This window comes from Eschrichtius robustus, chromosome 11 (genome assembly GCF_028021215.1).
Source record: "Eschrichtius robustus isolate mEscRob2 chromosome 11, mEscRob2.pri, whole genome shotgun sequence".
NCBI lineage: Eukaryota > Metazoa > Chordata > Mammalia > Artiodactyla > Eschrichtiidae > Eschrichtius > Eschrichtius robustus.
This window is the reverse complement of record NC_090834.1, coordinates 59,720,317-59,736,136: the sequence shown is the minus strand read 5'-3', so window position 1 is coordinate 59,736,136 and position 15,820 is coordinate 59,720,317. Positions and strand designations below refer to the sequence as shown.

The 15,820-nt window shown below is 36.9% G+C and overlaps 1 protein-coding gene across 3 annotated transcripts in view; it reads left to right on the top strand.

Annotated features, from left to right (window-relative positions):
- UVRAG (UV radiation resistance associated) overlaps positions 1-15,820 on the top strand; it is a 313,347-nt gene that overhangs the window by 32,878 nt on the left and 264,649 nt on the right. For 2 of the 3 annotated variants that reach the window (XM_068554579.1, XM_068554581.1), the window contains one exon: positions 2,604-2,638. The exons of the other annotated variant lie outside the window; for it this stretch is intronic. In XM_068554579.1, the coding sequence (XP_068410680.1) occupies positions 2,604-2,638 (35 nt within the window). The remainder of the gene's footprint in view (positions 1-2,603; positions 2,639-15,820) is intronic. 3 annotated transcript variants of the gene reach the window in all.

Genomic DNA, 15,820 nt, shown 5'->3' with positions numbered 1-15,820 from the left:
ACACATGGTGCACTGGGGGACCGAACTATTTTTTTACTCTAAATTCTCCTAAATTCGCTATTCTGTTGTGCGCCATGCTGCTAATTTCATTGACAGTATTGTAAGTGTAACACAGTGATAGACAGTGTAGGTCCACATTTAACACTTTAGAAATTACCTCAGACCCAGTGATTCCTTTCCAAACTGTATGGCTCCTTTGTTGACCTCTCTCTATTTAAATTAGCAAGTCCATTTTGAGGATCTGATGGAGAAGGCAAATTGTTTAGTTTCATTTATATATACAGTTAGTCAGCAAAGTTTTGGAAGAAATAATGATGCTGTTCATCTTCTTAGAGCTGGAGATACATATTTTGGGGACTGTTTAATTTAGACACTTTACAGATTAAGCTGAGGAATTCTCTCTCAAAAGAAAAGAGGAATATCTTTATTTTTTTCCACTGATTTTAAAAGTATTACCTACTTGGCAGCAAATTCAGACAATACAAAAGTGTATTAAGTGAAAGTACCTTGTAATAACAAACAACACATTTTTAGCACAAAGTCTTTTTTTTTCTAATAACATATTTGACACATATAAATTAGAGTATATGTATGCATATTAAAAAAAGAACATATATACACACACATACATACATATGTACATTTATGTAGTCAATTTACGATTGGCATTGGTTAACCATTTGGGAAAAAATGAAAAGGATAATACTTAGGATTGCCTAGTGTTAAGTGGGATTGTAAAGTGGTACAATATTTTTAGAGAACAATTTGGCAATATATCAAATTCAAACTGTATTTTTCTTTTTATCTTGAAATTTTACTTCTAAAAGTTTATCTTATAGATTCAAGTGTCTTAGGGTATATATCTTTCAAAGATTATTTATAATATTGCTTGAAATATCCAAAAATTAGCAGTAACTTAAATGTTCATCAATAGAAGTTTCCTTTTAAAAACAATTAGAATTCTCCCTTCTCTTAATTAAAATAATTGTTCAAAATAGAAAAATTAGAAAACTGCCAAGCAAAAAATAAAAGTAAGCAGCCTAACCCTATCACCTAAAATAAATGTTGTAAACATAATTGTAAAACTTTGGATCCTGTTGTAAATTCTCTCATAGAACCTGTTTTTTTTCACTTACTGTGACTATCTCACCACAAAATAGAATGATTATCCTTATTATTATTAATTTTTTAAGGGAAGATAAGCATAGAGTAATGTAGATGGTATGTTTTGTCAAGAAACATTTTAACCAAGAGAGCTTGCCCATAAGAATTTTATATCCAGGTCCACTTTTCCTTTACTGCTTGATGGTTCCCAAACTTCAGTCCTGTGGACTACTTCGACAAGTTTCACTGTCTTCGAGTTTCATTTTTAACATATTTTTAAAAGTTCATTATTTCTAAACTCAGGTCTAAGCATAATCTATGAAGTTGTTGATTCAAGAAAAAAATTATTGAGTGCCTACCCTGTGCCAGGAATAGCTTGACATGCTGAGGAGACAGCAGTTATACAGAAACAAATGTTACTGCCCTTATGGAGCTTAAAATTAGGGGTTGGATAGATGAGACATACATTTCAATATGTTAGAAAAAAATAAAGTTTGTTCATGTATCACCTAAAATGGTCTTATGTATCAGTGGTATGTGCATCACCCTTGGAAAACATTGCCCTATAGCAACATAAGGATACAGGGTCCTTGTAGGCTCTGCATTGACAGAGCACCACGGAAGTGACTTCGGCAGGGTCAGCAGAGGGAATGTTGGAGGGTTGTTAAGAATGTCTGTCTGAACCTCTGACACAGTCTCTCTTTTGATTGTATCTTCAGGTTTTGTAACATTTACAACGTAAATGAAGGTTTGTAGAATCATGAAATTTTAGTGCTTAGAGGACCTTGATTATTAGTCTGATTGTCAGAATTGTCTAATGAAGAAATGGGCTCAAGGAAATGAGAGGCAGAATGTTAATGACAAGTAGAACTAGAACTTGGGTTCCCTGGTTGCTAGATGAGTGTTCTTTCCACAGTACTACAATGGATAATTATTGGAGATGTTTGAGAAAAACAGAGAGTATAGAATTGGCTGTAGACAATGGCCGTTGGTAAGGGAGAATGAAGTCTGAGTTTTTAAGGGCTTACCTTAGAATCTGGGGTAAAAGGAGCCAGTAAGGGAAAAATCACTAAATTAAATCTTAACAGATTTTGACCTTTCTTTACTAATGTTTTTTTCCCTTTAAAACATTTAATTTAAAACAACAAGGTCCTACTGTGTAGCACAGGGAACTATATTCAATATCCTATAATAAACCATAATGGGAAAAGAACATGAAAAAGAATATGTATATATATGTACAACTGAATCACTTTGCTATACACCAGAAACTAACACAACATTGTAAATCAACTATCCTTCAGTTAAAAAAAACCTTTTATTTAATCATTATTTCTATTTTAATTTAATTTTTTGCAGATAAATATATGTAGAGAATAGATCCCTTGAAAATGTTTGAAGTGTTTTTACTAGAGCATATGTTAAAAAATTTGTAGGGTTCAGAGTTAGTGAGCTTATTTTCTTCCACGTCACTTATTGTTCTTTTTCTTCTTTTCCAGAATTTTATAAGAGTGAAGTGATTAAGAATTCCTTGGTAAGTTGCCTTTTTGACAGGTACACATGACTAAGCCGATAACTCCTATTTTAGAAAATGCTGAGACATAAAATAAGTTGAAGTTCAGTTTTGGTATTATGATAAATCTACAGTTAGATCTTCTGCTCAGTTATTGCTTAAATCTTCATTGATTTGTTCATTGTTGTATCTCTAGTGCTTAGAGCATGCCTGGCACAAAGTAGGTGCTTGATAAATATTTGCTGAGTGAAATGACATTTTTTCTGTTAAAAACTTGTGGTTTTTTTTAAACTCATTCTATAATTTTGTCACTTCTATTATTAAAAAATAATTAATTAATTAATTAATTATATTTTTGGCTGTGTTGGGTCTTTGTTGCCGCGTACCGGCTTTCTCTAGTTGTGGCAAGCAGGGGCTACTCTTCGTTGCGGTGCGTGGGCTTCTCATCGCGGTAGCTTCTCTTTGTTGCGGAGCACGGGCTCTAGGCCTGTGGGCTTCAGTAGTTGTGGCACACGGGCTCAGTAGTTGTGGCTCGTGGGCTCTAGAGCGCAGGCTCAGTAGTTGTGGCACACGGGCTGAGTTGCTCCGCGGCATGTGGGATCTTCCTGGACCAGGGCTCGGACCCGTGTCCCCTACATTGGCAGGCGGATTCTTAACCACTGCGCCACCAGGGAAGTCCCCTGTCAAGGTTTTTGACTGTTGGACTTACCAAACATCATAATAAATGATACCTTTGTATGTAGTTCTTAAGAATTTTATATCTAGGGCCATTGCATAGGCTCCTTCCACTTGTTTTTTGGCGATAGCATTGCTCAGTTAGAAAGTTGGAAATGTCCTACTTTTGATAATGGGTACACTAGATATTTGCATAAATGGCTCAATTTATTCGGCCATGTTGATAAAAAGAAGAGCTTTTTGGTACTGATAATAATCGTTTTAACAGTCCAGGACCATCCTGGATTTGGCCCCTGTCCACCTTTTCAACCTCATCTGCTAGCAGTTTTCCTCACTCATTGTGTTCCAGGCTTACCTCATTTTTCCAGTGCTTCAAACATGCCAAACTTGTCTTGTTCCTTATGCCACAGCACCTGTTTCCCCACTTCTTCACTTGGCTGAATACTCCTTTGAAGTCTGAGCTATGTTACTTCAGCCAGGCCTTCTATGACTATTCTATCTAAAGTAGTTCCCTTTCCACTCTTTTTCACATCACCCTGTTTTGTTTTTTTTAGAGCATTTGTCACTGTTGGAAACTCTTGTCCATTTATCTGTTTATTATCTGTCTCCCACCTACAAGAACACAAGTTTCATGAGAGCAGGAACCTTGCCAGTCTTGTTCTCCTCTGAAACCCTAGAGTCTAGAATATTGCAGATGCTCAGTGAATATTTGTTAGATGAATAAATAGATATCAGCGATGTGTTATATTTACAGAATCCTTTTACATATGTTGTCTCATTTTGATTCTTAGAACAACTTGTAAGGTAGAGGGGGTAGATCTTAAGAAACTGACATCCAGAGAGACTCAGTGATTTTTGCAGAGTCACACAACTGAGGGACCAGAACCCCAGGTCCAGACCTTCCATCTTCAAGTCTCTACTACTCTTTCCTCTTCATCAAGCTGTCTTCACTGCCCAGCTTGCGGGATCTTAGTTCCCCCACCAGGGATTGAACCCGCGCCCTTGGCAGTGAAAGTGTAGAGTCCTAACTACCAGACCACCAGGGAATTCCCTATATAGGATTTTTTGTTTTAATTTAAATCAAGAGATACATTTTAAATGGCAGACTGAGCACATGTAGTGCCAACAGTGTGCCTAGCTCGAAAGAACTAAGAACAACTATTTTTAAGGTTGTGCATTTAGAGACAGTGACACCCGATGACTGCCACCTGGTGGTCAAAGAGTGTAGGACCTTATTCATTTTAACATTTCTAAAGTCAGAATTTATCTTACAGTGGAAGAAAAATGCTTGTTAGAATTGATGCTAAATTGGAATACGTTAGATGGTAATAAATATAATGGAGTAAAATAAAGCAGTATAATGGAGTATCTGGCAGGGGTGGTTGCTGAATTTTTATGGCAGTCACATAGAAGATCTCATCTGAGCAGACACCTGAAAAAAGTGAGGGAACATACTGTGTATCTAAGTGGGGAAGACTGTTTCAGGCCAAGAATCAGGAAAGTATGAAGGTAGGAGTGTACTTGAGGTTTTTAAGGAATGGCTAAGAAGTTAGTATTGCCTGAGTGGAGTGAGTGGTTTGAGATTTTGCTAAGCAAGCATGACAAGACAGGGGTAAGGGAATTGAGGATCAGGGCAGCAGAGGAAATGACCTGGAGAGACAGCAGATGATAGTCAAGGGGTGGGTGGCATGAGGATGAGATTTTGGGAGGTAACACAAAATTGGAAGCATCTAGTGGACAAGGACCCCCAACTTACTCATTTTTCTATTTTCCAATGTCCCTAGCACAGTGAAGACCAGTAAGTATCTACTGCAGTAACTGGAATAATCCACCGTTGATAGGCTGGATGGTGGAGATGTGACTCCAAATTATATGTCAGACTCCTGGTTTCTTCTCGGATATATTTAGCATAGAACGATTAATGGTGAATGTATAATTCGACTTTTTTATCTCTGGCTTCAGCTAACCATACCCTCCAAACCATTTGTTAACTTTTGGGAACTTTTTTTTTTTGGTTCCGGGGGAAGTTAGATCCTTAGTATTATCGAAGGGCCATTGGGTAATTAAAACTGAAATAATTGAAGCAATAAGAATGGAAGTAACTAAATTCTCTCAAATGGATTTTGTACATACACAAAAGTAGAGGTGAATGGTGTAATGAACCCACATGCATCATCTTTAACAATTATAGTTAGTTATTAGTTTTTGGTTTTTTTTTTTTTACAAAAAAGGAGTTTTTACTTTTATTAGAAAATTAAAAATCTCGTGGTGGGAGGAAGAAGAGTGATAGCTAGTTCGTATGTGTTTTGAACTATCTCTGTATGTGTGTTTCTCTAATAAACAATTAACTACTCACTTGTGATTCAGGTAGTTTATTGGATGCATTGTATACGTTGTTTCTCATCCTGATAGCAGTGCTACAAGGTAGGAGATATTCCTGTTTTACAGTTAAGGAAACCAGGGTTCAGAGAGGTTGAGGAATTTACTCTAGGTCGCAAAGCTGGTGGTGACTGGTAGAACCGATATTCGAGAGCTCGAGAGCTCTGCTCTTTCACAGCACTGTGCTGCCTCCGTTACATCAGTGATGGGCCTTATAATTGAATAAACAAAGTTCTAGAGCAGTGGTCCCCAACCATTTTGGCACCAAAGACCAGTGTCTTGGAAGATAGTTTTTCCACGGACCGGGGGGTTGGGGTGGAGGGATGGTTTTGGGATGATTCAATTGCATTACATTTATTGTGCACTTTATTTCTATTATTATTACATTGTAATATATAATGAAATAATTATACAAGTCACCGTAGTGCAGAATCAGTGGGAGCCCTAAGCTTGTCTTCCTCCAACTAGATGGTCCCATCCGGGGGTGATGGGAGACAGTGACACCCGAATGTTGCTTATGTGTGTTGCTTACGTCCAGTCTACTCTGTAAGATGCAGCTTAATTGTCATTTGCCACTCACTGATAGGGTTTTGATATGAGTCTGCAAGCAATTGATTTATTATGGTCTCTGTGCAGTCAGACCTCTCTGCTAACGATAATCTGTATTTGCAGACACTCCCCAGCGCTAGCATCACCGCCTCAGCTCCACCTCAGCTCATCAGGCATTAGATTCTCATAAGGAGCGCGCAGCCTAGATCCCTTGCATGCGCAGTTCACAGTAGGGTTTGTGTTCCTATGAGAATCTAATGCTGCTGCTGATCTGACAGGAGGCGGGGCTCAGGCAGTAAGGTGAGCAATGGGGAGCGGCTATAAATATAGATGAAGCTTCACTTGCTTGCCCGCTGCTCATCTCCTGCTGTGTGGCCTGGTTCCTAACAGGCCACAGACTGGTACCCGTCTATGGCCTGGGGGTTGGAGAGCATGTATTTTTAGGGAAAACATGTGACAGTTATCAGAACCAAAACTTCTGTTGGAATTGTGACTGCCTGAGATATTTTTAAATCTTTGGGAAAAAAGTGAACAATATAAATACTTTTTACGAGTTACTGGCCTGAGGGATTCTCGAACAAGTATATGTTCTAGTTGAATTGTGACTGAATGAATTAGCATTTCATCTGTGTGTGTGTGTGTGTGTGTGTGTGAGAGAGAGAGAGAGAGAGAGACAGAGGGAGACGGAGTTGGCTCCTCTTGCTTATGCCATCTTATCTTACCTTGTGTTAAACTTCATCATTTTCTAACCTCTATCTGGTCAATTACATAATTTGGAGAGAGTCTAAGATAATTGACACATGCAATTATAGGACCAGGGAAGAACAGGATTCTATGGAAACATGTAGGAGTATCATTTATCTCAGTTTGAGGAGGGTGATTAGGAAAGGTTTCTAACAATAAGTAATTTCTAAGTTGAGACATGAAGGATGAATAAAGTGAATGAGAGAGGGGGAAGAGAGTTTATTGGGCTGAGGAATAACTACTACTTATAAATTTAGTATGCAATTCCTGAGAGTTGTCTTGTATGTTTTGGGAAAATTGGAACAGCTTTTATGAATTCTTAGTCATGTTTCTTGTGACCATACGTTTGCTATTGAGGGATAAAAATAGTGATAACTTGTTTGTGTTTTGAAAATTTTCTATATATGTGTGTTTCTTTAATATATAAGAGGTATCAATTGAGAAGTGTTTTAGAGAAATTGCCCAGGTAATAAATAATAATTTTAGATTCTCCTGGAGGTAAACTTTTCAAAGCTATAAATATCCTAATATTCTGCCACTGTACTTTCAGTGAATAAGATATAGGTCCCTAAATGATGTTAGTATACTTGAATAATTTGTTCCATCTATAAAATGGGCTGATATGTATAGGTTAAATATAAATAAATATCATCTGGATTAAAAAAAATTTTTTTATTATTATTTTTTTTAATTTTTATTTATTTAATTTTTGGCTGTGTTGGGTGTTCGTTTCTGTGTGCAGGCTTTTTCTAGTTGCGGTGAGCAGGCTTCTCATTGTGGTGGCTTCTCTTGATGCGGAGCATGGGCTCTAGGCACGCAGGCTTCAGTAGTTGTGGCACGTGGGCTCAGTAGTTGTGGCTTGCGGGCTCTAGAGCACAGGCTCAGTAGTTGTGACGCATGGGCTTAGTTGCTCCACGGCATGTGGGATCTTCCCGGACCAGGGCTCGAACCCGTGTCCCCTGCATTGGCAGGCAGATTCTTAACCACTGCACCACCAGGGAGGTCCCATGGATTTTTATAATAACATTATCGGGCAGTAGAGTCTTTGAATGTGTGGCAAACTGTATCTGTATCTGAAAGGACCAGCTCAGGAATGATTGCTCGTTGTCTGGCAGCTATTTTATAAAAGCATGAAGGAAGGTCATTGTAATGAGAGGGTTGACAATAGCTCTACTGTATTAACGTTGTATTGGTTTAGAACAGAAACCCAGGCCATCTATTCAACCACAAGAAACAACTTCGAAAGACTACTTCCCTTCCAAAGGCTTTTAATTAGTTTTAGAATGAAGTATTTAAGAATAACTAGTATAATAACTGCCCCCCAAATCATCCCACCCCTTATGCAATATGGCCCTTCAGATATATTCACCAGGTCTTTCTCTTTTTCACTTTGGAAAGGGGTGGTTATTTCATGCTTTTTCTGCTGAGAATTTGAAATTATACTCATTCATATTTCAGAGCACATATATTGATACTTTTGTTGAGAGGTGATCTTACACATAGGGGAGTAAGTGGCTGTATTTTCAGGTGGTTGTAATCTTCCAACTCCTGCTCTTTAGGCTTTAGGACCTGAAATGACATCGTGAGGAGATATCTTTGTTTTATCTCTGTAGGTGTCTCTTTGTAAGATGCTGTATTTTTTCCATTATTGGGTCTTTAAAAATTTTTGTTTTATTACTTTGTATTGAGATACAGCACATATTACAGTAAAGGGCACAAATAATAGTCTGATGACTTTTCAGAGGGAACGGATCTTTTAACCAGATCAAGAAGCAGAACATTATCTTGTGTTCTCCCTCTAGTTACTACCTCCTCCCAAAGAGCACCATTATCTTGACCATAGATTAGTTCTGCTTGTTATTGAACTTTTGTATGGCATATGCTTTTTTGCTTAGCATATATGTGAGATTCATACACATTATTATCTCTTCCCTCTTGCATCTCCCTCCCTCCCACCCTCCCCATCCCACCCCTCTAGGTGGTCACAAAGCACCGAGCTGATCTCCCTGTGCTATGCGGCTGCTTCCCACTAGCTATCTATTTTACATTTGGTAGTGTATATATGTGCATGACACTCTCTCACCCTGTCACATCTCACCCCTCCCCCTCCCCATACACATTATTCATTAATTCTATGTGTACATGTCCTTTGGTGAATATGTGTATGTATTTCTGTTAGGTATATCCTTAGGAGTGGAATTAAGTGCCGGATCATAGGTTATTTTCAGCTTTAGTAGATACTGCTAAATAGTTTTCCAAAGTGTTTGTGCCAGTTACATCCCTACCAGCAATGTGAGGTTTTTAGTTGCTCCACATTCTTGTCCAAACTTGGTATTACCTGTTTTGAAAATTTTAGCCATTCTGGTGGGATAGTGGTATTGTATGATGATTTTAATTTACATTTCCTCATATACTATTCTAATTGGTCACCTTTTCTAGTGTTTATTGGCCGTTTAGATATTCTTTTTTTAAAAAAATTTTGGCCACGCTGTGCAGCATGTGAGGTCTTAGTTCCTGGACGGGGGATTGAACCTGTGCCCCCTGCAGTGGAAGCACAGAGTCTTAACCACTGGACCGCCAGGGAAGTCCCTACATATTCTTTTTTTTTAATTTATATTTTTATTTTTATGAAGTGTCTGTTCTGGAGATACATGCCAATTAAGAACAAACAAATTCTGTGCAAGGAGTTGACTTTTTTAAAAATAAGTTTATGGGATGTATTCAGTCTAATTTGATAGTTTACATAGTCCTTTTTTCATGCTTCCTGTTTTTGGCTATCTAAGGATTTGTGCAGTTGGTTTGTTGAATTCTCCTCTACCCTGTTGTTTCACTCATGCTCTGTGAGTATATAGCATTTTTGTGATCCCAGTTCAATGTGGAGAGGGACTTCTTGTAGACATGAGTACGACCTGGGTCTGGGCTTTGAATTATGTTCTTGTCTCCCTTTAAGACTGCCAAAACCAAAACGTCAAGTTTATATAGGTCAGCAAATGCCTTTAAGAGAAAAGCCCTCTAGATTTACACTTTGGGTTCTAGCTTTCCTTTTTGGCTTGGAAAATCTTTGGTGATGATGGTGGTTATTATTATTTTTAAAATATTTTAGCCAGCATTTTTGTTTTCAGTGGGATGATTGTCTAGCCTGCCATTATCAGAAATGGGTGGTTCCCTTCCATTCATTCCTTGGGCCATGTGTGAAATCTAGTCTTGCTGTTTCATAGTTACCCATCATGTTTTACCCAAAATATTATTATCTTTCCTTATTGTCTGTATTTTTCAATAAATTTTTCTAAGAATAACTTTGGCTTCTTAAAATAATTAAGACTACCTTCAAAGAAAGATTTGCTATTATCAAATATTTCAGTGTGTATTTCCTACAAACGAGGACAGTCTCTTACATAATCACATTAAAATGATTAAAATCAGGAAAGTGTAACATTGACACAATACAGTTATTAACCACAGTCCTTCATCCTCCACCCCCAGCTTTATTGAGGTATAGTTGACAAAAATTGTATATATTAAGGTGTACAACGTGATGTTGTGATATATGTATATATTGTAAAATGATTAACCAAAATTAAGCTAATTAACATACCTATCACCTCATGTAGTTACTGTTTTGTTTCTGTTTTTTTTTGGTAATGAGAACACATTACTCTTTTAGGAAATTTCAAGTATACAATACGGTATTATTAACTATAGTCACCATGTTGTCATTAGATTTCCAGAATGATTTCATTTTGCAGAACTGCAACTTTGTATGTTTTGGCCAACATCTCCCCGTTTCTCCCAACTTCAACCCCTGGCAACCACCATTACACACCCTGTTTCTATGAGTTTGACTTTTTTAAAAGATTCCACATGTAAGTGATATTATGCAGTATTTGACTTTCTTTTTCCGACTTATTTCACTTATCATACTATGCTTCAGGTTCATTCATGCTGTTGCAAATGGCAGGATTTCCTTTTTTAAGGCTGAATAATATTCCATACATATATATGCTACATTTTCTTTATTCAGTCATCTGTTGATGGACACTTAGGTTGTATCTGTATCTTGACTATCGTGAATAATGCTGCAGTGAACATGGGAGTGCCTCTGTCTCTAAGACACTGTTTCATTTCCTTTGGATATCTACCCAGAAGAGGGATTACTAGATCATATGGTAGTTCTATTTTAAATTGTTTGAGTTACCTCCATACTGTTTTCCAACTGGTTGTACCAATTTACATTTCCACCAATGAATTCCTAGTCTTTATTCAGATATTGTCAACTCTCCAGGACTCAATTCAGAATCACTCTGTCTTTAGTTGTCATGTTGCTTTATTCTTCAGTCTGGACGGTTCTTTAGCCTTTTTTGGGGTGTTTTTGACTTCAGCATTTAAAACCATACAGACCAGTTATTTCATAGACTGTCTTTCAGTTTGATTGACTGATGTTTCCTCATGATTAGATTCAGGTTATGCATTTTCGGCAGGAAAACTATAGCTGTAATACTGTATTCTTTTCAGTGCTTTGGTTTAGAAGGCACCTGTTGTTGGTTTGTCCCAATATTGATGTCAACTTTTGTCAGTTGATTAAGGTAGTGCCTGTCACATTTCTCCACTATGAAGTTATAATTTTTCCATTTATAATTAATAAGTGATTTGTTAGGGAGAAACTTTGAGACTTTATATATCCTGCTTCTTATCAACTGTTTGTTTACCAGTTTTAGCATCCATTGGCAATTTTCTCATTCCCATCTTTCAGACTTTTATATTTATTAATTGGCATTCTGTCTTTATTTCCCATTTAATTATTAATTAATTATTAATCTATATCATTATGGATTCAAAGATTCTTATTTTATTCAATGGGTTATAATCCATTGCTATCATTATTTATTTTGTTGCTTAAATTATCCCACATCGGGTTAGTGAAAGCCCTGTGAATTGATTCCTCTTTCCTTTGGATATGTCCACATCATTCTTTGAGTACTTACTTACATTCTGGCACGAGATGTTCCAGATTCATTTTGTACTCTTCCTGCCACAGCCCTGGAATCAGTCTTCTCCCCAAGGAACCGTTGGTTCCTTTTAGTGAGAATGCTAAATAGACAGCAAGATCTGAGCATGCTCATTGTTACTAGTGTGCTCATTACTTCTAGACTTTTTAAGGGACTGAGCTAGGAAATACACACACACACACACACACACACACACACACACACACACACACACACACACACACACCCTATATCTATTGCTCTATCTGTGTATCGATCTATCTTTTAAAAACCATGCATTCATACCAGCATCTCCATTTTCAATCCAATTGAACTCTCAGTTCATTTGTAGCTCCATTCTCCGACAGTGAAAAACCTGGCTTCCACTGTCCTCAGCATCTTTACTCATGCTTAGAATACACAGAAAGTGGCTTTAGAATTGCTAATCCTTACCACTGTAAGAAGCAGACCTATACATTAGAGTTCAGTGTTTATTTACAGTTTTTTTCCCCTGAAGTAAAAGTCATATACAATGAAATGCACAGATTTTAACTATATAATTTGCTGAGCTTTGATAAGTGCATACATACCTGTCAAGGTATGTACATTTCCTATCATTCCAGAAAGTTCCCTTGTGCCCAAGCCCTCCCCCCACAAGAAGAAATCATTTTTCACCACAGATTTGTTTTGCCTCTTTTAGAACCTCATATAAATGGAATCATCATACAGTATGTATTTTTTTTTTCATATTCTGTTTTACATTCTTGCCTTGCCTTTTCAGCTGTACTTCTTTGCGTTGATTTTTTAATCATTGCTTTAGGGATTACTGTATGTTCTCTTAACTACTTCATGTAAAACAGGGGAACCTGGCAACGATATGGTTCCAGTTGTCCTATTTGTGCTATTACTTTCATATTTGTGAACCTATACATATGTTATAAAACCCTTTATACAGTTATAGCTTTTGCTTTAAACAGCCATATATGATATAAATAAAATAAGAAAAATACATGGTCTTTTTTTTTTTTTTTCCCTTTTTTTTTTTTCTTTTTTTTTTTTTAGGATTTATTGAATTATGAACACGCTTAATCGGCAAGGTTCCATCTGAGTTATAATTAAGAAACTATAGTAGTTCTCATTTAAAAAAAAACTTTCTGAAACCAAATCAGGCCCATGTTGAATTTTGGATTCTTTAACATATGCAATTTTCAATAATTGTCAGGTTATTATTGCATTATTTTCCTTTAAGAGTTTAGTATTAAGAAGAGAAACAAATGTTTTGCCATTTAAAGTCTAACTATTTGATATTTTAAAAAGGCTGAATAATAATATATACTGCATGGCTGACTGGCTATTTTATTCACTCAAGAAAAATACCTTACAATTGTTTATCATATATACCTCCTCCAGTAGTTCAGGTAAGTTTGTACAATCTTTCTCTTCTGTGGAGGGAGATGCCAAACCCTTTTGATTATGACATAGATATATTTGTTTATCTTCTCAAAGAACCAACTTTTAGTTTTATTGATCTTTGCTATTGTTTTCTTTGTTTCTATTTCATTTATTTCTGCTCTGATCTTTATGATTTCTTTCCTTCTGCTAACTTTGGGTTTTGTTTGTTCTTCTTTCTCTAGTTTCTTTAGGTGTAAGGTTAGATTGTTTACTTGAGATTTTTCTTGTTTCTTGAGGTAGGCTTGTATAGCTATAAACTTCCCTCTTAGAACTGCTTTCGCTGCATCCCATAGGTTTTGGGTCGTCGTGTTTTCATTGTCATTTGTCTCTAGGTATTTTTTGATTTCCTCTTTGATTTCTTCAGTGATCTCTTGGTTATTTAGTAACGTATTGTTTAGCCTCCATGTGTTTGTCTTTTTTACGTTTTTTTCCCTGTAATTGATTTCTAATCTCCTAGCGTTGTGGTCAGAAAAGATGCTTGATATGATTTCAATTTTCTTAAGTTTACTGAGGCTTGATTTGTGACCCAAGATGTGATCTATCCTGGAGAACGTTCCGTGCGCACTTGAGAAGAACGTGTAATCTGCTGTTTTTGGATGGAATGTCCTATATATATCAATTAAATCTATCTGGTCTATTGTGTCATTTAAAGCTTCTGTTTCCTTATTTATTTTCATTTTGGATGATCTGTCCATTGGTGTAAGTGAGGTGTTAAAGTCCCCCACTATGATTGTGTTACTGTCAATTTCCTCTTTTATAGCTGTTAGCAGTTGCCTTATGTATTGAGGTGCTCCTACGTTGGGTGCATATATATTTATAATTGTTATATCTTCTTCTTGGATTGATCCCTTGATCATTATGTAGTGTCCTTCCTTGTCTCTTGTAACATCCTTTATTTTAAAGTCTATTTTATCTGATATGAGTATAGCTACTCCAGCTTTCTTTTGATTTCCATTTGCATGGAATATCTTTTTCCATCCCCTCACTTTCAGTCTGTATGTGTCCCTAGGTCTAAAGTGGGTCTCTTGTAGACAGCATATATATGGGTCTTGTTTTTGTATCCATTCAGCCAGTCTATGTCTTTTGGTTGGGGCATTTAATCCATTCACGTTTAAGGTAATTATCGATATGTATGTTCCTATGACCATTTTCTTAATTGTTTTGGGTTTGTTTTTGTAGGTCCTTTTCTTCTCTTGTGTTTCCCACTTAGAGAAGTTCCTTTAGCATTTGTTGCAGAGCTGGTTTGGTGGTGCTGAATTCTCTTAGCTTTTGCTTGTCTGTAAAGCTTTTGATTTCTCCATCAAATCTAAATGAGATCCTTGCCGGGTAGAGTAATCTTGGTTGTAGGTTCTTCCCTTTCATCACTTTAAGTATGTCATGCCACTCCCTTCTGGCTTGCAGAGTTTCTGCTGAGAAATCAGCTGTTAACCTTATGGGAGTTCCCTTGTATGTTATTTGTCGTTTTTCCCTTGCTGCTTTCAATAATTTTTCTTTGTCTTTAATTTTTGCCACTTTGATTACTATGTGTCTCGGCGTGTTTCTCCTTGGGTTTATCCTGTATGGGACTCTCTGCGCTTCCTGGACTTGGGTGGCTATTTCCTTTCCCATGTTAGGGAAGTTTTCGACTATAATCTCTTCAAATATTTTCTCTGGTCCTTTCTCTCTCTCTTCTCCTTCTGGGACCCCTATAATGCAAATGTTGTTGCGTTTAATGTTGTCCCAGAGGTCTCTTAGGCTGTCTTCATTTCTTTTCATTCTTTTTTCTTTAGTCTGTTCCGCAGCAGTGAATTCCACCATTCTGTCTTCCAGGTCACTTATCCGTTCTTCTGCCTCAGTTATTCTGCTATTGATTCCTTCTAGTGTAGTTTTCATTTCAGTTATTGTATTGGTCATCTCTGTTTGTTTGTTCTTTAATTCTTCTAGGTCTTTGTTAATCATTTCTTGCATCTTCTCAATCTTTGCCTCCATTCTTATTCCGAGGTCCTGGATCATCTTCACTATCATTATTCTGAATTCTTTTTCTGGAAGGTTGCCTATCTCCACTTCATTTAGTTGTTTTTCTGGGGTTTTTTCTTGTTCCTTCATCTGGTACATAGCCCTCTGCCTTTTCATCTTGTCTATCTTTCTGTAACTGTGGTTTTTGGTCCACAGGCTGCAGGATTGTAGTTTTTCTTGCTTCTGCTGTCTGCCCTCTGGTGGTTGAGGCTATCTAAGAGGCTTGATGGGAGGCTCTGGTGGTGGGTAGAGCTGACTGTTCAATACATGGTCTTTTATATTTACTCCATGTTTACCATTGCCAGTGCTTTCTATTCCTTCTTAAAGATCCAGGTTTCTATCTGGTGTCATTTCTCTTCAGCCTGAAGAACTTCCTTTAGCATTTCTTGTAGTACAGGTCTGCCTGGTTATTCCTAGACCTTAA